A 25,293-nucleotide genomic window follows, 5' to 3' on the forward strand; every position below is an offset into this window, starting at 1 on the left:
CTCCCGACCACTGCGGGTAAATGAAATGGCCAGATCTGCAAGTGCAACCAAAAGTAATACAGCTCGCATCCATTCCAAAAGGGACTGGCTGGAACAAAAGTCAGAGAGAAATTTTCAAGTCTTCCTAAAAGGGAACTATAACCTTCCTCAAGGAGCTTTCCACACCACAACAGACCCTCTTCTCTCTCTTCTTCAAGGGAAAGTCAAGCCAAGACCTGCAACACATCGTAAGAGGTGCTGTATTGGGGCGATCAGCTAGGTTAAAGGATGACGTCTTTCGGCATTGGAGGTTTAAAAACATTTCCTATACTACAGCACAGGAAAAACAGCTATTTTTAAACAACAGCTAGTCAATGTGATACCAGCCCACATGCCTTGAGTAATCTAAAGTATTGTTAAAAATGGTAAAAATGGTCATCACCATGTTTAACACTGGAATTCAAGCTAACTCTTCTTCAATTTCTAACTAAAGGTCAATGTACTGAGTTGGGTTTTGGAGAGGATCTGCAAATTTTGTTTCATGTGAACTCCAGTGTAACAGTTCACCCTCTATTTTCCATGTACGTAGGGAGTCTGGTATGAAGAAACGTCTTCTTACATGCTTGCCCATGCAAAGAAATGCTGCTGTGGTTTTGTTCAGAGCAAATGCTTAGTACCTGGCCATCTTTAACACACTTTGTCCCTAATGTGTAAAGACATGAATGTGTAGAAGTCTTATTTCTCAAAGTAGCCAGACTTCATCTTATTTCTTTGTGAAGTGCTGATATTGATAGTAACATTCAGCCGAGAGTAGACTGAACCCTCCGTGGTTAGCAGCTACCTGCATGTCTGGTCTGCTGCATAAACGACGCATGGCCAGGGATGATTTTTGCAGCGCTCCTTGGTCACGTGTATACGCACGGAACTGGAAGAAAGCACTTTAGTCAGGAAATCCGCAACACAAAATGAATGACTCAATCTTATCATCAAAACATCTCAGATCAGTCCTGAGACCCAGGCGCTTCGTACATTCCCTAAGCCTCTTCTTTATTTGGATTTTTATTTGGCTTGCATATCAGAATCACGTGCTGGACTGCCTCTCTTGCAATTACTTTTCAGGATTTACTTCTTTCTTGAGTCTCCCTTTTTGGCTTCTCAGTTGTCGAAAGAAAAATCCCCCACCCACATTAAAAATACAATTAATTACAATTTTTAATGAATTTCAACAACACTAGCGCTCTATTGCCTCTAAGGAGATGTATTTCTGCTGTGGTTTTTCACCACAGGCCTGTAAAATCCCTTTCTCAGCCACCTGGGTAGTTTTAAAGATCCAGGGGTAACAGTGACAGCTCCGAGGGAACAACAGTGATTTTTGTGTCTCTGATGAAGCCAGGAATCAACTGAGTTACAAGGGGGTCCAGAGCCCCAGCTGTCAGGGAAATTGCAGGCACTGTAGAGCTAACTACGTGGGAAAGGCTACATGGGATCCATTGTGTCTCAGAGAACAGATCACTGTGATATCAGTCTTAACGAAACATCCAAAAACCCAGTTTCCTCATCTATGTTTCCTGTACTTTGTAAATAAACATGGCTGATGAAGGGAAAAAAAAAGAGGGGGGAAAACAGAGAAAGAAAAAGAAAAAAGGGAGGAAAAAAGGAGGAGGAAAGGAAATGAAGGGCCAGTCAGGAAGTGTCCCACCCTGTCATTGCTCTAGTTAAAAGCAGAACATTTTGGTCAGCTACGTTCAGGTGGTCCAAATAGTGACAAATTTCAAAATCCTTTAAGGACAGCATTACTCTTACAAGACATATCAGCAAAACACGTAAGAAATCAGAACAGCAGCTTCACGGACGCCTCTTCATCATGTTAATGATTTCCTGGTACAAAACCTCGGTTGCATCAAGCCCCAGTAGGAAATCCAGGTGGTTCCACTGGGGAATCACCTTGTGGTAGACCAGGTTCCTGGCCTGGGGGAGCAGGGAGGCAACCTCCCGGGGATCAGACGGGCAGTCTACTCCACCACTCCAAATGGCCGTCAGCACTTTCACGTCTTTCAGGTCATAGTGTGGTGGACACATCGGAAGGGACAGAAAATGAGGGTTTCACAATGGAAAGACATCGCAGCAACACAATAAAACATGTGCGGTGCAAGAGTAATGGCTGTTCTTTGGGAATTAAGGAAAACGAACGACTAGAAAGGTTTTCTTCTAGAAAGAAGAGAAATTTTATTAAAAGTCATGGTGTAATATTATGTGCTACAATTTAATGAGCAAATTAAATTAGTACATTTAATTTAAAGTAATTACCAAATTAGTTCTGCCTTGTTAGAAATTCTGGTTCTGATACTGCAGACAATTCGACCAACTTTGATAAGCGGGAAAATTTTAGCTGCCTTGACCTAATGCTGGTGGCTCGTCCTGCTTCAAGCAGGAGGTTGGACTGAAGACCTCAGAGGTCCCTTCCAGCCAGCTCTAGTGTGGTTTGCGCTTACACTTTGTGCAAGCAACTATCCTTTCCTTTAGCTTCATAATAGCTGGAAAGTGGAAGCAAGTTCTTGAAAATAAGACGCATCTGGAGAGTTGATTTGGCTCAACACCACCAGGACTTGCCTTCAGGTGATTTGTCAGCATCATATCTCCTTACCTGCAGTGTCATTATTCCAGTTAAAGCACATGCCACTTTCTGAATTTGACTTTTCTTGCTGAAGGAAGGAAGAAACTTTTTTCTAAGCCATGCTATGACTCTGGTACTCTTCTTGCCATGGAACAGAATTGTTCTAAGCTCCCCAGGGATGCAGAGTTAACTGCTCATCATTCACCTTGTGGCTTCAGGTCTGGGTGGCAGAAGGGCTTCGCAACTTGCTTTCCATCGTGGCTAGACAATTAACAACCAGCATAGAGACTTCAGTTTTATAGGTTTCAGACAGTAACTGGTCCCACAGTCATTACTGTTGCTTTTCTGTGGCAGCTTATGGACTCTAACAAAAACACTGGTTAAGTGGAAAGCTTATACTTTATTCCACTTCGAAGGTATTTGTAAAATACAGTTCAGAATAGAAAATACTGTTGTTGCAAGTGGAGGTCCTGCTGACTTGCTATTTGCAGGCCCAATTTGTGAAGGGAGGACAGTAAATTCAAAGGAATTGCACCAGACTAATGCAAGCAAGCACAAATGGGAACATTTTGTGTCTAAATGAAAAGGAAGACCACAACTTTGGCCATTTGAAACATCTTACCTGTCTATAGCTAAGACTGTTATACATGCCTCCCCCATCATAAGCTCTCAGTGCACCGCTTTGAACTCCCTGCAGCAAATTCAGAAATGAAATGGTCTAAATTAAATCATAGTTCTGGGGGTGTGCCATCAGTTTAAAAGACGAACCTCAGAAGCTGGTTTTCATCATTGAACTAGCAAGACTTTTAAAGTGTATCTCACATGTCTGCCATAGGCCCAGTACAACTAATTATTGTCATTAATTTGGGTAAATTAACAGAGATTATGTTTTATATGGTTTGTAGATGGGAGGAAACCAGAATGGGAGGAATTTAAAATGTTGTAGAAGATGGGATTAGAATTCAAAGTATTCCTTGTAGACTGAAGAATTGGCCTGAAATGTTATGATCAAAGACGTGTTGGTTGGAAGGAGCCTCTGAACATCTCTAGTCTTAACTGGAGCAGGACCATCCGCAATACAATGGTCAGGGTGGTCATGGCATGGCCCTGCCAGGACCTGAACCCCCCCACGATGGAGACCCCGTGCCTTGCAGGGGACTTCTCCTAGGGTTGCTCCCTGCTCCAGCGGAAGAAGGATTCCCCACCTCAAACCTGATTACAGAATCACAAAATCGTAGGGGTTGGAAGGGACCTCTGGAGATACCTAGTCCAACCCCCCTGCCAAAGCAGGGTCACCCAGAGCAGTTGGACAGAAACACATCCAGGCGGCTTTGAATATTTCTAGAGAAGGAGACTCCACAGCCTCTCTGGGCCACCTGTTCCAGTGCTCTGCCAACCTCAAAAGAAAAAAGTTTTTGCTCATGATGAGGTGGAATTTCCTGTATTCCTTTGTGCCTGTTGCCCCTTGTCCTGTCACTGGGCACCACTGAAAAGAGTCTGGCCCCATCCTCTTGACACCCACCCTTTAGATATTGATAAGCATTGGTGAGATCTCCTTACAGTCTTCTCTTCTCCAGGCTAAACAGCCCCAGGTCTCTCAGCCTTTCCTCATCAGAGAGCTGCTCCAGTCCCTTGATCATCTCGTAGCCCTTCACTGGACTCTCTCCTGTCCTTCTTGAACCAGGGAGCCCAGAACTGGACACAGCACTGCAGATGTGGCCTCACCAGGGCAGAGTAGAGGAGGAGGGTAACCTCCCTCCACCTGCTGGCCACGCTCTTTTTAATGCCCCCCAGGAGACCATTGGCCTTCTTGGCCACAAGGGCACATTACATATGCTAACTATGATGTAGTCACCATCATGGAAATTCATGGGATGACTTGCACGACTGGAGTGCTGCATTAGATGGCTAGAAGCTCTTCAGAAGGGACAGGCAAGGAAGGAGAGGAGATGGGGTAGCTCTGCATGTTAGGGAATGTTATGAATGTCAAGAGCTCAATGATGGTGACAATAGGGCTGAGTATTTATGGGTAAGAATCGTGGGGAGGGCCAACAAAGCAGATATCATGGTGGGAGTCTGTTATAGACTGCCCAACCAGGATGTAGAGGTAGATAAAATATTCTACAAGCAGATGGGAGAAATCTCAAGATCACTGACCCTTGTGCTGGTGGCAGACTTCAACCTACCAGATATCAGCTGGGAACACCATGCAGCTGAGAGGGAATGGTCCAGGAGACTCCTGGAGTGTGTTGGGGACAACTTCCTGACACAGCTGGTGAGGGAACCAACTAGGGAAGGAGCCCTGCTGGACCTGCTGTTTGTAAATAGAGAAGGACTTGTGCGGGATGTGACAGTTGGAGGCCGTCTTGGGCATAGTGATCACGAAATGGTACAGTTTTTGATTCTCAGAGAAGCAAGGAGGGGGGTCAGCAGAACTGGACTTCTGGAGGGCAGACTTTGGTCTTTTCAGGAGCCTGCTTGACAGGGGCAAAGTCCTGAAGGGCAAAGGAGTCCAGGAAGGCTAGACATTTTCCAAGAAGGAAGTCTTAAAGGCGAAGGAGCAGGCTGTCCCCATGTGCCGTAAAATGAGCTGTTGTGAGAAAAGACCAGCCTGGCTGAACAGAGAGATATGGATACAACTCAGGGAAAAAAAGGAGAGTTTATGGCCTTTGGGAAAAGGGGCAGGCCACTCAGTTATTTCGGGGTCTCTGAGGAGGAGTGCCACACTAGGAAGAAGCTGTGCTCTGCATCCAGCCTGTGGCACACAGAGAAGATGCATGAACTGGTGAGGGTCCAGGAGAGGTCAATAAGAGGTTTGCATCCATGATCTACAAAGAAACATGCAAACAGCCAGGTACATTCAGCCTGGGGAAGAGAGAATGAGGGCAGCATAGCGCAATTTCTGTGTCAGAGGGGCTCTGGTAGTGACTGTTCTCCATGCCCACAATGGGAAGAATTAATCGGTAATATGCTTAATTGGATGCTGTCCGGGAGAATTTCTGCCACGGTCCGACCGCTAACAGCACTCAGGCTGCAGGGAAAGACTGGAGCTCTGAAATAAGACTCCTGAAATGTCCTTGCTGTGGACGCAGGGTCCCCAGCTCCAAGTGTTTCTCTTTGTAGGCCCACTCCTTTGAGGCCGTTCTACTTGAAAACATACAGGCAGCTCAAGAAGCTGCAGAGCATTTTATGAAGGAGTAAAAAAAAAAACAAACCACCACAAAGATACCATTGATGTGTTGCAGCAACCAACACAAGAGACGGACCGTAAAGGACCATTAAAATAATCCATACTCTGTTTTGCATAGAAAAGTAGCTGGGAAGGTTTATCTGCAACCCGTGGATTACGTTTTGCGCTGAAGTCCCCGCTGGGGAGTGTGCCGCGTACACATCGACTCGGCTCCAAAAGAAAATGAGGGCATTTCACAACAGGTTTCACTGGGCTCCAGGAAATGGGGCAGTCAAGGCTTTGTCCTTCAGAAGGACACTGAGGGCCCTCTGCAGGTTTACTCCTATATACCATGTTTATGTTCTTCCAGTTAAATCCAAAGAGCATAGAACAAGAAGCTTTTGCAGGTCTTTGAGCAGGCACAGAACTTCGAAAGGACCAGCTCACCCAAGGCAGTGTGTGGCAGGAACTCTTTGGTGCCAAACATCTCCTGCAAAATTGCAAATGTACTCATAAAATACGAACACTGATCATGCTTTTCCTCAAAGTGCCACCACTTCACAGCTTCTGTTTTAGCCCCATATTGACGTTGCCCACAAGTGGACCCCTCCTTGCACCCTGTTAAATGTTTCTGTTCCATGTTTTTTACACACGCGACCTCTTACATTCATTGCACGCTTGCATTAAATGGCAGGGCTCAATTCACAGACTCCGCATCAGTTTTATTCACCAACGTTTTGCCACCTTCTGTGTGCACGTCTGCCCACACCACTCTTGGCTCTAATTCTGCCAGAATATTCTGGGGAGTGAATTCAGGACAGGACAGAAAGACTCTGGACTGAGATGTGTGATTCCCTTTGTTATGAAAACAGATGGAACACGGAGTTCCTCTCTCTGTAAATGATTTTCAATACGTTAGGTGAGTAATTTCACAATCTCTATAGAAAACTGTATTAATTTTGACTATGTGTAATATAGTCCCGACCAACGTACCTTAAGCCCATAGTCAGAAAAGAATACGAGCTTTTTAAATGGACTTTGAACAAATATAACTGTGGCCACAGGTGCCAAATCAAAGTACATCTTGATTTTCTGAGCCAGCTGAGGCATAGTGGAAAATGCTATAAAAGCTGGGAAAAAAAAAAAGAAAAAAACAGCTTACTCTTTCAAGACATTCACATATACATTTTAACTTTAGTAAGAGCTGTTTTACAAATCCCAAAGATAACAAAAACATCCTGTCACCAAGATCAGCCAAAAAGACCCACTTACCTATAGCGGTGCCTTGTGAATGACCGACGTAATATAACTGTATCTCTCCTGTTTTCTGTTCAGTAAAGTTTATAATTGCTGGGAGGTCATATTTAGCCATTTCATCAAAGCTGCAGAAGGAAGAGTAGCCTCTTACCAAGAGGTGTAGCATCTACATCTGAACAACCATCACCAACAAGCCACAAAACCAGCGGAGAGGGCAGGACAACACCACAGGCTGCTTCGTCATACTGAGTGTGTCCTTCGGTAAGCACATGGGGGTTTCACCTAAACTTGGATGTGCTTCAGTTCAGCCTGTTCTGTTCCTCCCCATCACCTTTTGAAGATGAAAGAAGTCATTTTTTTCTGAAATCCTCCAGCTACCCCCGTTTACCTGAAAGCCCGGAATTCCTCCCATCTGGGAGAGAGGACCAGATGTCACTTGGACCAAGTGTTCCCTCTGCTGTTGCCTATCCAAACATCGTAGCCAGCATCTGCAAAAATGAAGCCCAGGCTGTTGTTGGCCAAACTGGTAGCCCATATGCTGCCTTCTCCAAATAAACCATGCTGCAGAAACGCGACAGGCCTTGGACCTGGAACACAGGCATCATGATGACTTCTTTTTTTTTTTTTTTTTGTTCCAATGCTGTCTGTCATAATTTGAGACACCTTAGGGACTCTTTTCTTCCTTAGTTATGGCAGCTGCAGTGTATGGACATTTGTGTCAGGTAGGTCTGTTCCCCTTGATTTCAGTAAAACACGGTTGCTACGTAGCAGCTGCACCATATCTCAGTGCACCATGGTGCGGGTGCACCATATCTCAGAGCCTTTTATCCCCAACACCCCTTCTCACTTTCTCTGCAGGTGACTATGTATCATTAAGTGAATATCTACAGTTCAGGGACAGTATAAAAAACCACCAAATCTTCCCATGCTCCTTATTTTCTCAAACCCCTGAACAATGTGGGAAGTTCTTCCCCACCACTGGCCGTGTCCCACCAAGATGTGCTTGCACGTTCTTTGCTGGAGTGACAGATTTCCCCAAGAGGCAGAATAAATTTTTCCACATGGTCTAGTATTACTTTGGACACAGTCTCAGGGTTGGGAGGGAAAAGGCTTGAACATGCAGAGGTGGGGAAGAGGATTGAAGCCCCTGTCTCCCACACCCTGCAGCAGGTCCTTCATTACTGTCGTAAATATGTATAATATGTAATGTGATATTACTACTTCAGAGACATCTCAAGGCATCTGCTTTTGTCTTCAGGGACACTGCCTGCCTGGGTATTTTCAGAGACACAAGCAGAGCAGTACCTATGTTCTGCATCTCAGCAGGCTTTTGTTGGAGAGGCTTCGCTGAGAGCATTAGCAGAACTTGGGCTTCCCAGCCAGCTCTGTAGGCAAACATGGAGGTGTCTGGAGAGGTGAGAGGATGCACCTTTTTACGGATCTAGAGCCTCACAGTTGTCACTCCTCACAGGGCCTGGAAGCTTCTCAAGGAGTAGCAAACCAGTCTGCTGATCTGCCACATGGCTGCGGGACCACGTACTACAGGCGAGGCTCCCAGGGGAAATCCAAGGTGTGCATGGGGCACCCGTGGGTAGGACGGATGGGCTGCTTCTCATTGATGCAGCCTGCTGGGCGCATGGGGCATCACCCACACTCAGGTTTCCACGCAGGGTGAGAAAACATCACAAGGGATCGGCCTTCTCCACAAATTCTGATTGATCAAAACAGATGCTACAGATACCAAAGCCATGGGGGACTTTTAAAAGCCTCCTTCACAAGCCCTGTTATTGCAATCAGAAGATAGCATAAGGCATGGGTTTCCTATATAGCACAGATACCACTTTTACCTTGGCTTCCAACATTTCCTCTCCCGTAAGGAATTCTGTTTAGCTGAAGGATATAGCCATCTTCTGTTACCACATCATACTCCTCGCTGGGGTATCCTGAGAAGGACACCATTTCACTCTGCAAGAAATAAAAAGCAAATAATAATGTTTTCAAGGCTCTATGATGCTTGCCTTCAGGGTAATCCATAAACATAGTATTTAATTATCAGTATTTTATACTGACTGTTTCCCAGACACTTACACCTCTGCTCCAATGCCATCATACTTACGATGTTCATCCGCACTTCTGGATTCTTGGAATAATGAAAATTAAAGAGACACTGCCCGGATACCATCCCATGGACCACGGACATCAGAGCTAGCACCAGCCACATCCTCGCTTTGCCTAGAACACCACCTCCATGGTGTCAGTGCCATTGGAAGCAAGGGAGCCTCAAACCGTATCTGCCCTTACCAGGGTTTGATTTCACATCACTTAGATGCTCACTTGATACCCAGAGAGAAACACTGCTCACTGATCAAAGCTCAGGGGACACAGCAGCACATGGGGAAGAACAACTTGTGCTTTCACTGTAGGCTAACCCGGGGTGACTTGCAGCAGCAAAAGGAGAGACATGGGCAGGAAAAAACCCCAGGTAGCGCTCAGACTTAGTCTGGTGGCCTAGATGACCACTCAATACATGTGCAGCAGCTCAGGAAACACATCTCAACTCGGGTATTTTCAGGGACGTGGAAGAGACTTTCAGGAATTCCAGTAAGGGGCAAGGCGGCAATCCTTGCAATGCTCTACAGACCACTGGAAATTGCAAGTGTGTTAAAATATAGCATCACATGCATGATCTGGGGTTTTTTTGTTATTTTTGTCTAATATATCTGCTTCTGTCCAAAAGAAAACACCTTTGGCCCCTAGTCTGTAGTGCAAGTAGCTGCTGGAGCTCAAGGGCAACTTGACGCTTTCTACAGGAATTGCAGGACTGCAAGGCAAGGCACGTCAAACAGAAAATCACTGAGCATTTAATTACGGCCTTAAAAAAAAATCCATTACACTACTGTGGGCTCCCATTTTAAATGGTAAATTCCAGTGTTCACCGCGTGGTCCCCTTGCAGACTGACAGCTGTGCAAACACTGTCTCCCACATCACCTTTGGTAAATAGCTACAGGTTTCAAGTCTCAGCAAGACATACAAGGCAGAGAACCGTCTAGGCTAGAAGGGACCTTTCAGATCACCGAGTCCAACCATCAACCTGACACTGCCGAAACCACCACTAAACCATGTCCCCAAGCATCATGTCTACCCGCCTTTTAAATACCTCCAGGGATGGCGACTCCACTACTTCCCTGGGCAGCCTGTTCCAATGCTTGATAATGCTTTCATTGAAGGCATTTTTCTTAATATCCATCCTAAACCTCCCCTGGTGCAACTTGAGGCCGTTTTCTCTTGTCCCATTGCCTCTTACTTAGGAGAAGAGACCGACCCCGACCTCTCTACGCCCTCATTTCAGGTAGTTGTAGGGAGCGATAAGGTTCCCTTTTCTCCCGGCTGGACACCCCCAGCTCCCTCAGCCGCTCCTCACAGGACTTGTGCTCCAGACCCCTCACCAGCTCCGTTGCCCTTCTCTGGACTCGCTCCAGCCCCTCAGTGTCTTTTTTGTGGTGAGGGGCCCAAAACTGGACACAGCCCTCGAGGTGGGGCCTCGCCAGTGCCCAGCACAGGGGGACGATCGCTGCCCCAATCCTGCTGGCCACACTGTTCCTGATACAGGCCAGAATGCTGTTGGCCTTCTTGGCCACCTGGGCACACTGCTGGCTCATATTCAGCTGGCAGTCAACCAATACCCAGAGAAATGTGAAGTCCTCCACATGAGAGGAAAAAAAAAAAAACCCATGCTACAGAACCAGGTGGGTAGACTGGGTAAAAAGAAACATGCCAGACAAAAATCAGCTTGAGGAGAAGGAGGTGGGAACTGCAGGGGACGGTAAGATTACCAAGACTGCAACCTGGCAGTGATGAAGGCTGTGCTGGCCAGAGTGCAGGCAGCAGGTCTAGGGAGGAGGCCATTGCCTCTGTTGGGCCACTGGAGAGGCCACAGCTGCATACTGGGACTTTTAGGGGCAGCTCAACACAAGACCTCTGTCACAAACTGGATCGAGTCGCCTGCAGGGCCACTGCATCGGTGGGGTGGAGACCAGGAGAGACTGGGGGAGCTGGGCTTGCTCTGCTGGAGCCCAGGAGGTGAAGGGGATACAATTGCATCTCCACCTGCCCAAAGGGGTCCCGGAGGCTCTGGGACCGGACTCTGCTCAGACAGGCGCAGCAGGAGCCCCCGAGGCACCAGCACAAGCTGCAGGTCCCAAGCCAGACTTTCTCTTACCGATACACAAAGGACATAGGGTGTTACTTGTCATATCAGTTATGACAGAGTGCAAGCCACTTCTCCCGTAGCTCTTCCCAGCTGCATCACAGGATGCAGGGACCTATGACCAAGAGGGAGAGCTTTGTAACATTGCTATGCTATTTGCATCACCCATTAAGACAACTGTACAAGTCTACCCAGGAGGCAGAGGGAGGATAAGAGGTTGATTTTGATCAGTTGAGTACGAGGAAACACTGCATTCACTCCCTAAATAGAAATAAAATAATGAAAAGAAAATCTCTAATGGCTTGATCATAGTAAAAAAGACAAGAATTGATTACATTTCGTTCAGAGAAAGACATTTATAAGTGCAAATCTATGTGTGAATTGTATCACCTTACTTGGGAGCAATGTATCTCCCAGCAGATCTAGACGTCACTTAATGATACTGAGTTTAACGCAGTTTAAAAACCTACTTTGTGCACTGACAAGTGCACCTGCCACAAGAGGTGGTGAAGGCAAATGGGAACAGCAGGAGGTTTTACACAAAGTTATGGCAATAGGTCCATAAACAGGTGGACCTAGGAAAGGACTAGGCGGTGTTGGTCCCTCCAACATCAGCTGCAGATGTTTGTGACTACAAGGTGATGGACCACTGGGCACAGAAAACTGGGCTGGACCAACCTCTGGTTCTGACCCAGCAGATCAGATTTTGGTCCCCTGTTCTCAGAGAAACACGGGCAGTTGGTTTGGTGTTATTCTCCTTTAGTTGGAGCCATAAACACCATCCACATCCACACTCAGAAACTGACACCCAGCTGTACTGATGTTTTTCCCACACTCACCTTTATAAAAGCAGAGGCTACCAGCCCAGCCGAGGGATGGCACAGCTCCTGCAGAAGGAGATGGGGAGACGTCAGCCCCTTGGATGGATAGACAATATGGGGAAGTGATGCCCAGTGTGCGAGGAGATAGAGATGGGGCACATGGCAGTGGCAGAGGACTGATCATCACCTCTCCCTGGTGCGTGGCGCAGAACTCTTCATCTCTCTTAAGACAACCCTATTTGAACTGTCTGGAGCGTGGGGTAGCAAGAACAGAGAAGTCTAAAAGTAAACATGCTGAGATATTAAACATATAAATCATTAGGCAATGCCACAGTTTAGAAAGTACGGTTGCCCAGAATTTGTTTGTGCTGGCCAGTTAAATACCGTTTACGCAGAGTGAAATAACTATGGACATTTAAAGGTGATTTCAATCAATAAAGTGATTTAATTGATAACTGAAGAAAGTTTCCAGCTTCATGTTTCAATGTCATTTTTTTTTATTTATTACAAGAGAAATAATTAAGTTATTGCAAGGGAAAATTGAAGTCTAAAAAGGATTTCCAATGGCAGATCTTGTGTCTTAGAAATGGGGATGTGCTAGACAGAGCTCTACAATCCCTTTTTACACGATATTATAAACAGAGCTATCAAATGTGAGCTGGAGATTAAATCCCAGGCAACGGTCTAAAAGCATCCGTACCAGGTCTGGCTGGGATGAAATTAACTTTCTTCACAGCATGGGGACGGGGCACAGTCAATTGGCCAAAGCAATACTCCATACCATACAATGTCACAGTCAGCAATAAAAACTGGGGAGGGGGATGTTGTCTTCCAAGGTAGCCGTTGCTCGGACACTGGCTGGGCATCGGTTTGCTTGTGGGAGGTGGCGAGTGATTGTCTTTGCGTCACTTGTTTTTATTCTCTTTCCTTCACTTAGTAAACTCTCCTTCTCTTGACACAGTTTTCTCACTTTTGCTCTTCCTATTCCCTCCACCTGTCCCACTTGGGGATGGGTGGTGGAGTGAGTGAGCAGCTGTGTGGGTGCTTAGCTGTTGGCTGGGGTCAACCGACCACAACATCCCTGATCTTCACACCCTTACGGGAGAGTATGAAGAGTGCCTAAGCACTCTATTCTACATACAAACTGCGAGCAGGGATAGTTATCAGTCTCCATCAGCCATGTCAGGGCCGTGGCCGTTTTCTGTCTTGCCTTCCTGGATTGTTTTGCTTTGGAAATCACAGCGCAGGCTCTGGATTGCACTTGTCTTCTGGCTGTCAACCTGGGGTGGACCTGAGATCTGTCCAAGGCATGCACCTAGATTTGGCAATTGGTCCCATTCTTTAAACATAACTGTAGTAGAACATTGGTTCATCATTTAGAGATTTGGAGGTTAAGAGAGTCTTGCTTTTAGGGTACAGAAGCCACACTTCACTGGGTAAGACACCTTTGACTTTCACCTTCTGAGGAAACACATAATAGAAGTCTGTATTCCAGGGAAAACGCAGGGCAACTCTGGTCACAGTAATCTGGAGGCACCGTCCTCCCTGAAAGATGCACGACTAAGTTGCACTCATAGTCATAAGAGTCCCACAGCACTTGAAGAGTGGGACATCATCACAGGTCTTAAAACATGTTCAGGCCTCTCAAAGGTCATACTGAAGCATCATCACAGAGGCCAAATGGGATCAAGGAGAAGCCCTTGAGCTTCATTACATAGCCATGGCATCAAAGACATGTTGGTGGAAAAGGTTCTCCAGAGATTCTTATCCACTGTTCCACTAGAAGCTAGACTATTACCAGTAGTGGATCAGATTGGCGCTGGCTTTCAGTTGTCAAAGTTTTGGAAATCACCCAGGATGGAGATCCCCCACCTCTGCAGTCAGAGAGGCATTTTGCTCTATCACCTTTTGCCCTCCAAGGAGTCACAGGCCGCTCTCAGACCACTCTCAGCCTCCCCATGGCCAGACCAAATAAAATGAGCTCCGTCCACCTCCTGCTGTAGGGTTGCTGTCGATTTGTCAGTCTCTACAAGGCTTCATTGGTGTCTCCACATCCCTTGCACCAGGCAGACCAAAACTGGGCCTAGCATCCAGATGTGGCCTCCCTTACGCCTAACAGCGGGGGTGATAACTAATGGAGACCAGGCAGCCACCTGTCTGCTCTTGTAGCCCACACTGCAGTTCTCCATCTTTGTAGTGAGAGAACATTGTTGGCTTGTGTTGTGCTTGGCATGTGCCACCCTTCCTGGGTCCCTTCCAGTAAGGCTGCTACGCCACAGCTCCTAATCAGAGCGTTATCATGCCCTGGCCTCATCCAGGGCTGCCTGCCACTGGCACACACTTCAAGTAGGTGTGTGGCCCCAAAGCAGAAACACGTCATACATCCAGGAGTTCTCGCCCAATTCCCGCAGCCCTTTCTTGCAGCACTCTTGCTTTCTTTGCTAGCGGTCCACACACCGTGTTCACCAGTGAGCACAGAGCTTTTTCCACGGCAATGTATTGTTCTTCTTTAGGTGCTTTCACTACCCATTGTGCTCGAGTTTAATAATCATGTTTTCTATAAAATTACTGCCAAAGAGTCTGTCTTAATTCTTGATATTTCCCTTTTGGCCTCAATTCTTTGACTGTCTTAATACTCTTCTATGACTGGCATCCTACCTGCTTTTACCGGGCCACAGTTTAGCAAGAAAATGCACATTTAAGAAACTCTACTGAACTCTCTTGCAAATTAAGCTGGCAGTGAGAATCCAGATAACCATCCAGTACAATAAACCATTCCCAAGCACATTTAGCAGCCAGACCATTTCGTCATAGGCCAAACATTTATAAGGTTTGAGAAAGCCCCTTTTCATGAAGAAACAAGTAAATTGTAGTGACAAACCACTGCCTAGCCCACTGGCAGATGTACAACTGTGCAGTATGGCGGGTCTTTTAGAAGACAGCAGCTACAGCTGAATTCCATTCAGGACCTCCCATGTCCCTGAGCAAGGCTGAATGCAAAGCCAGAGATGCCCCGAGCCCTAGGACCACAGTGGACTTCAGCTTTGACACATCTGTGTCCTACTGCCTGAGCCATCATCACGGTGCATGGAGAGAGGGGGCGTCAGAGGGGGTCCACAGCAAACAGGGTGCAGAGCAGAGGGCCAACTGTTACTCTCCGTAGGAGGTGCTGAGGAGGGGGTCGTAACCTCCTGACACTTCTTCCCAGGGCAGTGGGGCCAAGAAGAGAAAACCTCCCACCAAATCTGAATTCACAGCTCTAAACTCTTACATGTTGGAGAGTCAGTTACACGGTCAATCTTTAAAAAAAAATAAATAAATGAGGAAGCCCCAGAACACCTCTTCTCCTTCATGACTGCCCCACAACACACATCTCTTCAACACAGCTTCTCTATGGGGATCTTATAGGACACAGTGCCAAAGGCCTTAATGTTGTCCAGGTAGACAATATCCACTGCTCTCCCTTCATCTACCAGGTCAGTCACGTCATCACAGAAGTTTACTAGAATCATAGAATGTGTTGGGTTGGAAGGGACCTTTAAAGGCCATCTAGTCCAACCCCCCTGCAGTCAGCAGGGACATCTTCAACTAGATCAGGTTGCTCAGAGCCTCATCAAGCCTGGCCTTGAATGTCTCCAGGGATGGGGCCTCCACCACCTCTCTGGGCAACCTTGGCCAGTGTCTCACCACTTGAGTTGGTCAAGCATTGTTACTCAACACCCCATGCCACTCAAAACTCAACACATGCCAGGTAAATGCACATCCCTTAAGACTTGCTGGGGGCAGAGGTCTTTTGGCAAGACATCAATTCTTCAGGTACATGTTTCACTGCCCACAACTGATCATCCTGAGAGACGAGCAACAGACCAAGAACACAATAGTGTGCTTAGTCCCCATGGCTCCTACCACATGGAGATAATAACTATAATCGATCACTCCTGACACCATACGAATCGTGGCCAGAGGTGGGAATACTAGGACCCCAAGATCTAGCAAGCTCTGGGGTTGCCTAACTATCGTCTGAGCTGGACCAGAGTGGAAAAGTACCTCGTGAAAGTCAATTGTCTTGTATCCTCTAAGTAGTGATTCTAGTAAGGACCCTTTGAGCTCTCCTGGATCGCAGCGGGCTGTGGCCAGTAACTCCCAGGTTGAGATACCTCTCAGGCTGACACCTCAAGGCCAGGGCGGGAGAAGACCCTTCTCAAGCCTCAACTATCACCCACTGAGGAACACCGATGAATTGTGAGTATTTACCCTAAATCTGAGAACGGGAAATTTTAACTATAGGCTAGTCTCTCTCTGCCTCTCATCCACCTGTATGTTCTGAGATACATCTTATTTTTACGGATGTGGATGCTCTTCTGTCCATCCGTTAACGTGTAGGACCTAAAAGCAGCACCTTTTGGCTCGCTAGCCAAAAGCCAATTCAACCTTTCAATCTGCCTTACAGCATTAATAAATTTTGAATAGCTGTTAAATCATAACAATGTCAAATATTTTCATCTGTGACAATTATCAGTTGGGTTTTCACAATTAACAGTGTCTGATCTGTCATTTTAACAGCTCTATTTACTCCTTGCAGCTCCTCGCTTGTCCCCTCTCTTGGAAAGGGGGAGCACCATCTATCATAGGCTTCTTTATCTCTGGTGGCTTTGGCTCTTGGCATCTAACAGTCCTTGAGAAGAGGAGCACAGAAGGGATTGGCCTCTCCACAAAGCCGGTTGCTGCGCCATAAAGCCTGGAGGTGTCCCTTAGATGACTCCATAGATGGCACCAGTCGCTTCTTTGGTGTCATCCCAAGCAGCTGCTGACACTGTGGCTGGGCTGGACTTTTCTCTCTGCAGGGGGTCCCAGTGCTACCGTGCCCACCTCCACCTCAGCCCTCTGGAACATGCGTCCCTCACTGGGAGGACGAGGTTGGGGCTGGGACTGAGAGTGGAGCGAGGGGCATTTCGGAGACAGGAGGAGGAGTGCCAAGGCCGCAGCAGTGTGAGACCAGCAGAGCCCATCAAAGTGGCAGGGGCGGCAGCAGCCCCTGCTCCAGGGAGCGCCTCGGGGTGTACAGGAAGGGTGTGAGCACAGCTGTGCATGCAGAGGTGCGTGTGAGCACGGCTGTGCGTGCAGGGGTGTGTGTGTAACCCCAGCTGTGCATGCAGGGGTGCGTGTGTGACCACGGCTGTGCATGCGGGGGGAGTGTGTGATCGCGGCTGCCCATGCACAGGGGTGTCCCCGCACACGCGGGCGGGTTTGGGCGCGCCCTCCCCGCCTCCCTCTCGCGTCCCCCGCGCTCCTGGGCGTGGCGTGTCGCGGCCCGCCTCCGTGGGGCCGTGCGTCGCCGCGCCGTGCCGTGTCGCGGCCATGTCGCGGGTGCTAGTGGTGGGCGCGGGGCTGTCGGGCGGTGCCTGCGCGTGGCTGCTGCGTGGGGCGGCCCCGGGCCGCGTCACCGTCTGGGACAAGGCTCGCGGCGCAGGTATGGGGGGCGCGGCATGGGGGGGGGGGGGGGTAAGGGGGGGAGCGTGGCGTGGCGGTCTCTGATTGGCTGGCTGGTTGTCGCGCAGGGGGCCGCATGAGCACGAGCCGCGCCGCCTGGGACGCCGCCTGCACCGCCGACCTGGGCGCGCAGTACGTCACGCGCGAGACGAAGCGCGCGGGGCGGTGCTGCAGGTGAGCCCCGCCCCCTCGCCGCTCCCCCCCCCCCCGCCCTTTGCCGCTAGCCCCGCCCCCAGCCCCGGCAGCTCGAGGGGAGTCGCCGTGGGCTCGTCGGGGGGCGGGGTTGGTCGCCGCGCTGCGGTGCCGGCCCGCCCTCGGTCCGCCTCCCACTGCCTTCCCCCCTCCATCCCCACGCTTCTTCCTGCCTATCGCTTGCGCCTCAGGTGGGAGGCGAGGGGGTGGGCTGGAGCAGGTGGTGCGCGGGGCCGAGGGGGTTTGGCGACTCAGCGGCCGGGCGAGCCGAGCCTCCGGGTCTCGACGCTGGATGGTTTTCAGTCGTGGCGCAAGTCTGCCCATCGTAGGAAGTCGTAGATGGGTGTTTAAATCCGCGGAGGTCTCTGCTTTCCAGAGTTGAGTCGCCCCAGAGTCGCCAAAACGCCAGGAAGGTTGATGGGGATGGGGGAGGGTGTCCGTGGTGGGCCTGCTTGGGCTCGCTGGGTACACAGGGCGGTTTGCCATACGCTGGGGATGATGAGGTAAGCGATGTAAAACCGCAAAAGTTGTGTGGAAATCGGGGAAAAGGCAGGTTTGTTCCAGGCCCTCGCTCGTGTCCAGCTGCTGGAATGCTCCTGCGCTCCACGGCGGCGATGCGGTTTGTACTGATATTCAGAGTTTTAAGTACCTGTCGTATATGCCCCTGACACAGTTAGTCCTGAAACCTTCAGGTCAAACCGCCGGCGGCACAGCCTTGGTCTCGTAAAAAAGGCCAGCGCCTGATAAAATAGCAACGTAGTTTGTTGTTTGGTACCTATGATTCTTGTTCATGCATAGCCTGGCTTGAAACACCGGTTGAATCTCATGCAGTCGTTAAAAACCGTTCTCTAAGTTTGAAAGTTAGGCTAGTCTTAACTTTGCGAAAGATAACAACAGTTGCTGTTGGTTTTCATGCAGTGTATTTTCATCTCTGTGTTTCTTGCTGCCTTTAAGCTTCTATGAGGAGCTCTTGTGTCATGGCATCTTGAAACCGCTGACGGCACCCGTTGAAGGAATGGTAGCGAAAGAAGGCTCGTGCAATTACATGGCACCCCAGGGCATCTCCTCAGTTGTCAAGTATTATTTAAACCAGTCAGGTAATTTTTTAGATGCCTTTGTATGAAATGAAAGGTTTTAATGATTGTGTTTTTGATCGTGTTCTTGAAGTGTCTTTCAACTTTAAATCTCCAGTGAGAATGTTCAAGTTCCTTGTTTGTTTATGTATGTCTTGAAGTTGCTTAGGTGGATAAACATGTCCAGGAGCTCTATAAATTTCCAAGTCCTGCAAGCGCTTCACTGACTTTATCTGCGCTGCTGGCATATGAAAATCTCTATACAAATATAATGTCTGTAGGATCAGGGGCTAAGCTTGTATTTACACCGTTGGCTTTAGCATATGGAAGTGAGACATAACACAATTAGGACAAAAATAATTTGGTGGGAGTGGGATCACGGTTGAGAAAGAGACTTGAGCTGCAGCTTGAATGAAGTGAGTGTTTAGGTGTTTTTTCATGCGTGCGTATTTAACAGTGCTGTTTAACTGAGCAACTGGGAACACAGTGGTGAGCTATATCCTGTATTTTGTAGAAAGGAGTGCTTATGCGGTATGTGAGCCTACCATGTTGAAAGTCCTTTAGAAAAGGCTGAAAGAGAACATCATCTGCTAGTTTAAACTGTGTAACTTGCATTAGGTGTAATGTGGCAGAACCACTTGTACAGTTTGGTGGCTAATTTAACTCGGGTTTGAAAAATGTTAGCTTTATGAGCAGTCAAGCTTTGCTCCTTTCATGTGATTGTTTTTGTCTTTTTTTTTTTAATTAGCTGGTTTTTAGACTCTAATCTTGCAAATAATTAACTACTTTCCTGTCTTGTGATCTATGAGAGCAGGAGCAACGCTCTCTTTTTCAGCTCCTGGGGGTGTGCTTTGATTGCTTACCCTGTGCCACCTCCTGCACTCATCAGATTTCAGTCTGAATTGGTTCAACTCACTAAAGCCACAGTAAACTAACCTGACAAAGAGAGCAGCTGGTAGTTTTACATCTGTTCACTGAGTTGAATCATGTCAGAGAGGAATCAGATGTGTACCAGCCCTAGTACAGGAGAGTGATGGGATCTTTTCAGCTGATGAGGATCCCCTCTTTTCATGTCATATGCTGACTGTTAAATTAATTTGTGAAACTTTTCCCTGAGACTGTCTGTGTGCTTCACTGTTTGCAAGTCATCCAGTTACTAAGGGAAGCTACTCTGCATTTTCTCTGTGGAATTCTCTGTTACATGTATTTAACTTCTTTTTCCAAGCAGGTGCAGATGTCTTCTATGAGCAGCATGTGACTTGCATCTCTCTCCGAGATGGGAAATGGGAAGTCTCTAGAAAAACGGGACCGCCGGAACAGTTTGATATAGTTATTCTCACAATGCCTGTTCCACAAATTCTTCAGCTGCAAGGTGACATTGTAAACAGTAAGTTCATACCTCAAAGTCTCAGGTATCTAGCCTAAAATGGCGATTGAGCATCTTGTATAGCAAAAGAACCACTCGACAGTCTGAGCTGTCTGTTAATTTCCGCCAGAATACGGTGAATCTGAAAATGATATGAGGTGGGTAATTTCAAGGCCGTATGTGTGGCGCATGAGCAGTAATACCTTGATAGCAAAAATATCTAAATAGATGAGTCAATTTTTAATCTGATCTTTAATTTTTTTCCCAACTTCTAAACCAGGATTTGTCTTTCTGTAACTTGAAAATAGTTATTGTATCGGAAAAAAAGCCTCAGCTGGTCCCCACGTGGTGGTTTCCTCGTTGCTATCTCTTTGTCGACGTGTCGTGCTGATTTTTCAGTGATGCCCTTGGTATGTCTGCAGCAGGGATGACCCAGAGATTAAGACTTGGATAGCAGCTGTGCTACGGGGAAAATCCCTCAGGCATTTCAGTGAGCCTAAAATCAGATGAAATGCAGGGAGGAGAAAGTCCAGATCAGAACTCTTTGGTCTCTAGTTTATAAACTAGATGAAGGCCTCTCAGACCCTCCAGCTTGTTTGCTGTTTCTGGCTGCCCCCTGGGGGTTGTATTCCCCAAACATGAGTAAATCTCAGTTATGCTTTGGTGAGTTGTTGGGGTGAGTGTGTTAACAGTGCCGTGGAGGCTTAGAAAGAGCAGCTTAGTGCTAAGAGTGCCCCACCTCGAGTACTGCGTTCAGTTTTGGGCCCCTCGCTACAAGAGGGACATTGAGGTGTTGGAGCGTGTCCAGAGAAGGGCTACAAAGCTGGTGAAGGGTCTGGAGGACAAACCTTATGAAGAATGACTGAGGGAGCTGGGGTTGTTTAGCCTGGAGAAGAGGAGGCTGAGGGGAGACCTCATCACCCTCTACAACTACCTGAAAGGAGGTTGTAGAGAGATGGGGGCTGACCTCTTCTCCCTGGTGACAAGTGATAGGACGAGAGGAAATGGGTTCAAGTTACGTCAGGGGAGGTTTAGATTGGATATTAGGAAACATTTTTTCACTGAAAGGGTTATTAAACTTTGGAATAGGCTGCCCAGGGAGGTGGTGGATTCACCATCCCTGGAGGTGTTTAAAAAAGGGTAGATGGGGCACTTAGGGACATGGTTTAGAAGTGGCTTCTGTCAGGGTAGGTTAAAGGTTGGACTTGATGATCTTAAAGGTCCCTTCTAACCTCAGCGATTCTATGATTCTAAGAAAGAAGTGCAAGTCCAGGTTTGGGCAAGTTTACTCATTTAGGTAATTTGTCTCAGGTGTGAGGCTTCCAGGGCCAGCTTTTCTCTGAAGTCAGGCTGGTGAATCCTGCTCACCCATGCTAGCTCTGCACGCAGTCAGCGTCTGTCTACAGTGGGCTCCTGGCAGCATGGTTTCTGGGGGATCTTGTTAGCTGAGGTGCTGCTGAGCCTTTGAGCAGACTTGATGTATTTGCCGGGAGCCTTGATCCTTGCGGAACAGCCACCGTGAGGATTTACAGGGCAGAGATCTTGATGCAGTTCTATGGGAGGTGGCTCTGAGGGCTGATGCTGAGCAGAAGCCAGGAAGCCTGGGCAGGCCTGTGCTGACCCTGGCAGAGCCATTTTGAAGTGCACTGGGCTGTGGATTTATCACCCCAGCTGCAGTGTTGTACCAAAGACATGCCACGTCTGGCTGACAACCTCTCTTTGAACGTAGCATGCTGGCAGCAGTGCAGGGGCATCCATGTGGCTCAAGTCGGGTCTGGTCAGACAGGGCTTGTTGCCTCTCTGCTGCCAGCTCCTGAAGTAGGCCCTTTAGAATTTGTGGGGTTTCTGCGTGCTGGTTTGTAGAAAAACCACCAGTGCTTGAAAGATGAAGAGCTGACTTCAATGCTTGGCTCCTTGTGCTCTGCTGTATCTTGGATTTCAACGTGTTTAAATACGTGAGTGTGATTTGGAAGCTGTTAAAAGATACTGGAGCAATAGATGGAGGTGGTTGGAGCTGCCAGGGTCTAACTGAAGTTGCTTCACAGTAACCGGGATGTGTTGAAAAAGAAGAGGATGGGGGGGGGGGGGGGAAGAGAAGGATAGATGGCAGCAGGATGTTGAACTGCAGCTTAGTGTCTTACGGTAGCAAAAGGAAAATGTCTGATCACGGTAAAGAAGAGAAGTATTTTCATTACAACTTCTTATTTTAAGCTTCATGCCTACAGAGATAAATATTCTGTGAGAACAGGACTTCTCTGCTATTCGTTGTTTTATAAGCACTCACATTTCCCCGTCCCTTTACCATGCAAAGTAATGGTATCCCCACTAAATTTTCTTGGTCACTGAGTGTGCTTTTTCACTTCATACTGTGAATCATATGAGCAGGGTAAATGTATAGACATTCTTTTGATGATTATATATTTTCCTTTTAATAGCCACGTGTGTACTGTTCTGCTATATAAAGATACAATAAACTGTTAAAAACATTGACTGGTCACTAACTGAAGCATGACGCCGCAAGCATTAGAAAGTAAGGGGAGAGCAATGTATAACAACTACAGTGGATTGGGACGTTCCCCTGCAAGGAGAAACATCATCTTGTTTATTTTTTGTTTTGGTTTGGTTTGGGTTTTTTTTGTTAGGCTTATTATGACAATGTAATATGGAATATTGCTCGGAGATGTTTGTAGCTGTGGCTGACTCTCAAGCTACTTCAGTTTCCTTAGCTTAGCTCACAGCAGATGGGAAACCTCAACAGCCCGAGCTGTACAAGCATGTGGGGACAGGCATAGCGAGGTGGCTTTTTGATTGCTCAATGGTGTCATTACTGGGGTAAATGACTGGGGGTGAGGTCTGGCCCATCTTGTCCTTTCTAGCAGTCATCGATAGTGAGTATCCTGGGAACAGAAGAAAAGTAGAGGTAGTGTGTAGTACTGTGTTCTCAGAGTCTTCTTGAGGTTCCTCTAGTCTGCATCTCAAGGCCTTCCTCAGTCTGAGTTGATGTCTTTGCAAATTGTTTTTCTTGGGGTAATTAAATCCTTTCATGTCCAAAAAGTGAGCAGATCCCCTTCAGAAGATGTAGTTAAGGCCAACAGATCGCTTCACCTGCTTTTAGAGTGAGGGAACTGTCAGATGCTTTCCGCAACATTCTTTATTTAATCTTCTGTATAACTTCTGTATAACTGTAGGACCAACTTTTATCTGAGGGAACCCAGCAAGTTTTGTCTTCTCCTCCCTTTACCCACATTTCTCTTCCTCTCTCTGCCTGTGCCCCGTGTGAGACTGGCTTTCAGGTTTCCAACCAATTATTAATTCTTCATCTTCAGCAGCAGGACTGACTCACCATATCCTGGAGTTCCTTAGCATCGGAGCTACTGTCATCTTTACTACTGTTTCTTGGGGCTAAGAGGTGAGAAGAATATAGGTGAGGGGAATATAAGAAAGGTGTTTCAGAGCCTGAACAGCTGTAGATTTCAGATCCTTTTTGACTTACGGAGGGTCAGGGCACATTACTGTATCTCTAAATCTCAATCTCATATTGATTGCATGTAAAAGAACTGAGTTTTGCTGGACAGAGAAGGGGTGTTTCCTGGATCCACCTCTCTTGGGATTTTAAGGTGCAATTTCGTGTTAAGCTTAACTGTGGACAGCTGCTGAAAAGAACAGTTGTCCTCTCCCCTCCACGCCGACACTGTCCCACTTTTCCCTCCTCTGTCAGCACTAGCGAGCAGGTACCACACGGCAAGTTGGATCCGCTCCCTGTTTTGACCCAAAACAGACTCTGATGGTGCAAATGAATACATGAGTTTTCACTTGTCTGTGCAGGCTGATCTGACTTGTTGAGCAACTGCCTGGTCACTGGCCTTAGCTTGCACGTATACCAAGGCTGCTTCCTTACCCGTAAAGCAGTTTAGTCATCTGTATGTTCTGGTCTTCCAAATCCAGAGACAAAATTTGGTCATTCTAATGGAAAACATATTTGTGCATTCCCAGTATACAAACTAGCGGTTCTAGCTGCTCCTGGGAGGGGAATTTCCTGCTCCTTGTTGCACACTTCCACCTTGCTGTCACTTAGGGTGGGAGGAATCATTTTGCGGCCATGCTCACGCTGCAGCCAAAATGAGGGATGTGCAGAGATGGAGGAAGGGGAGGGCTTTCTACTTCCAGCAGCAGCAGCCTGTGCAGCCAGCTCAAAGCTCACGTGTGACTACTCTGAGACTGCAGGCAAGGGGCTTAAAGCAAAGCGGGGCAGAATTTAGGAGTACGGCTACCTTAATTGCTGGTCTTGAAGGCCTTTATTGTATAGAAGACAAACACTGAAGCTAAACGAAAGATGTGGCTTGAGGCCTTGTGGTAATATTAATCTCGGTCACTGTTGTCATTTGTGGTGAGCAGCGTCAAGGGAGTGAGATTTGGCCATTTCCCCAACAGCCCTGTTTTTGATTGTAACTAGTCTTTACTGCACACCCTCCTTTCCTTCAGTATATCATCCCTCTTAATTAGAGGCAGCTAGTTTAAAGATCTTCGGTATCCTTCATAATTTTCCTCTGTTTTTCCTGTCTGGGGTTGCTCTCTGACATGCCTTTTCATGTCAGTTTTACTGCACGCTGGAGATTGAACTGCTAACTGTGGAACTGTGCCACGTTCCATTTTAGCCTTTTAGGTATAAGTGGATCTATCAGTTCAAAGCTAAATGAAGTTTTAATTGGAACTTGATGAGGGATTGTTAACATTCATGTATAGATAAAGGCTGTAAAATAAGTGAAATGCAAAGAACAACTGTGTGGAGTAGGTGACACTTTGATCCATTAGTAAACATTGGAATTAGCCTTTGATATTTGTGTTTAGAAGAATGTGAGTTGGAGAGTTCAAATGACTAGCCAGAACTGGTAATTCACCCCTTGCAGGAATTCACCGTTTTCCTGTTTGAGCCTTGAGACTGACTCTGTCACATCAGTATTTTCCCCTTGCTTGAGAATATTTAACTGTCTGAATATCGTATTTTTAAGCAGTGGTCCCATAGATGATTGCCATAAACATGCAGTATGTTTCTTTAATAACAAAACAGTTTTGACACCTATGCCTGCGTTTTCAGAGACGCGTCCTGAAATTAGGCTCCTGCAT

The 25,293-nt window shown here is 47.3% G+C and overlaps 2 protein-coding genes across 3 annotated transcripts in view; one reads left to right on the forward strand and one right to left on the reverse strand.

Annotated features, from left to right (window-relative positions):
* Positions 1-1,824: 1,824 nt before the first annotated feature.
* On the reverse strand, positions 1,825-13,664 carry LOC128911113 (lipase member K-like). The gene is given in 11 exon segments (XM_054205395.1): positions 1,825-2,054; positions 3,212-3,295; positions 5,935-5,988; positions 6,104-6,152; positions 6,154-6,252; positions 6,756-6,892; positions 7,035-7,144; positions 7,408-7,606; positions 8,867-8,984; positions 9,136-9,251; positions 13,646-13,664. Coding segments are annotated over 11 exon segments (1,215 nt in total).
* A 3,715-nt stretch (positions 13,665-17,379) lies between these two features.
* RNLS (renalase, FAD dependent amine oxidase) overlaps positions 17,380-25,293 on the forward strand; it is a 76,384-nt gene continuing 68,470 nt past the window's right edge. Inside the window, exons 1-4 of one of the 2 annotated variants that reach the window (XM_054205530.1) lie at positions 17,380-17,518; positions 17,607-17,712; positions 18,685-18,827; positions 20,029-20,190. In XM_054205530.1, coding sequence (XP_054061505.1) covers positions 17,407-17,518; positions 17,607-17,712; positions 18,685-18,827; positions 20,029-20,190 — 523 coding nt within the window. In that variant the 5' untranslated portion in view covers positions 17,380-17,406. The remainder of the gene's footprint in view (positions 17,519-17,606; positions 17,713-18,684; positions 18,828-20,028; positions 20,191-25,293) is intronic. The other variant, XM_054205532.1, reaches the window with a different exon arrangement.

Source organism: Rissa tridactyla, chromosome 6 (genome assembly GCF_028500815.1).
Source record: "Rissa tridactyla isolate bRisTri1 chromosome 6, bRisTri1.patW.cur.20221130, whole genome shotgun sequence".
Lineage (NCBI taxonomy): Eukaryota > Metazoa > Chordata > Aves > Charadriiformes > Laridae > Rissa > Rissa tridactyla.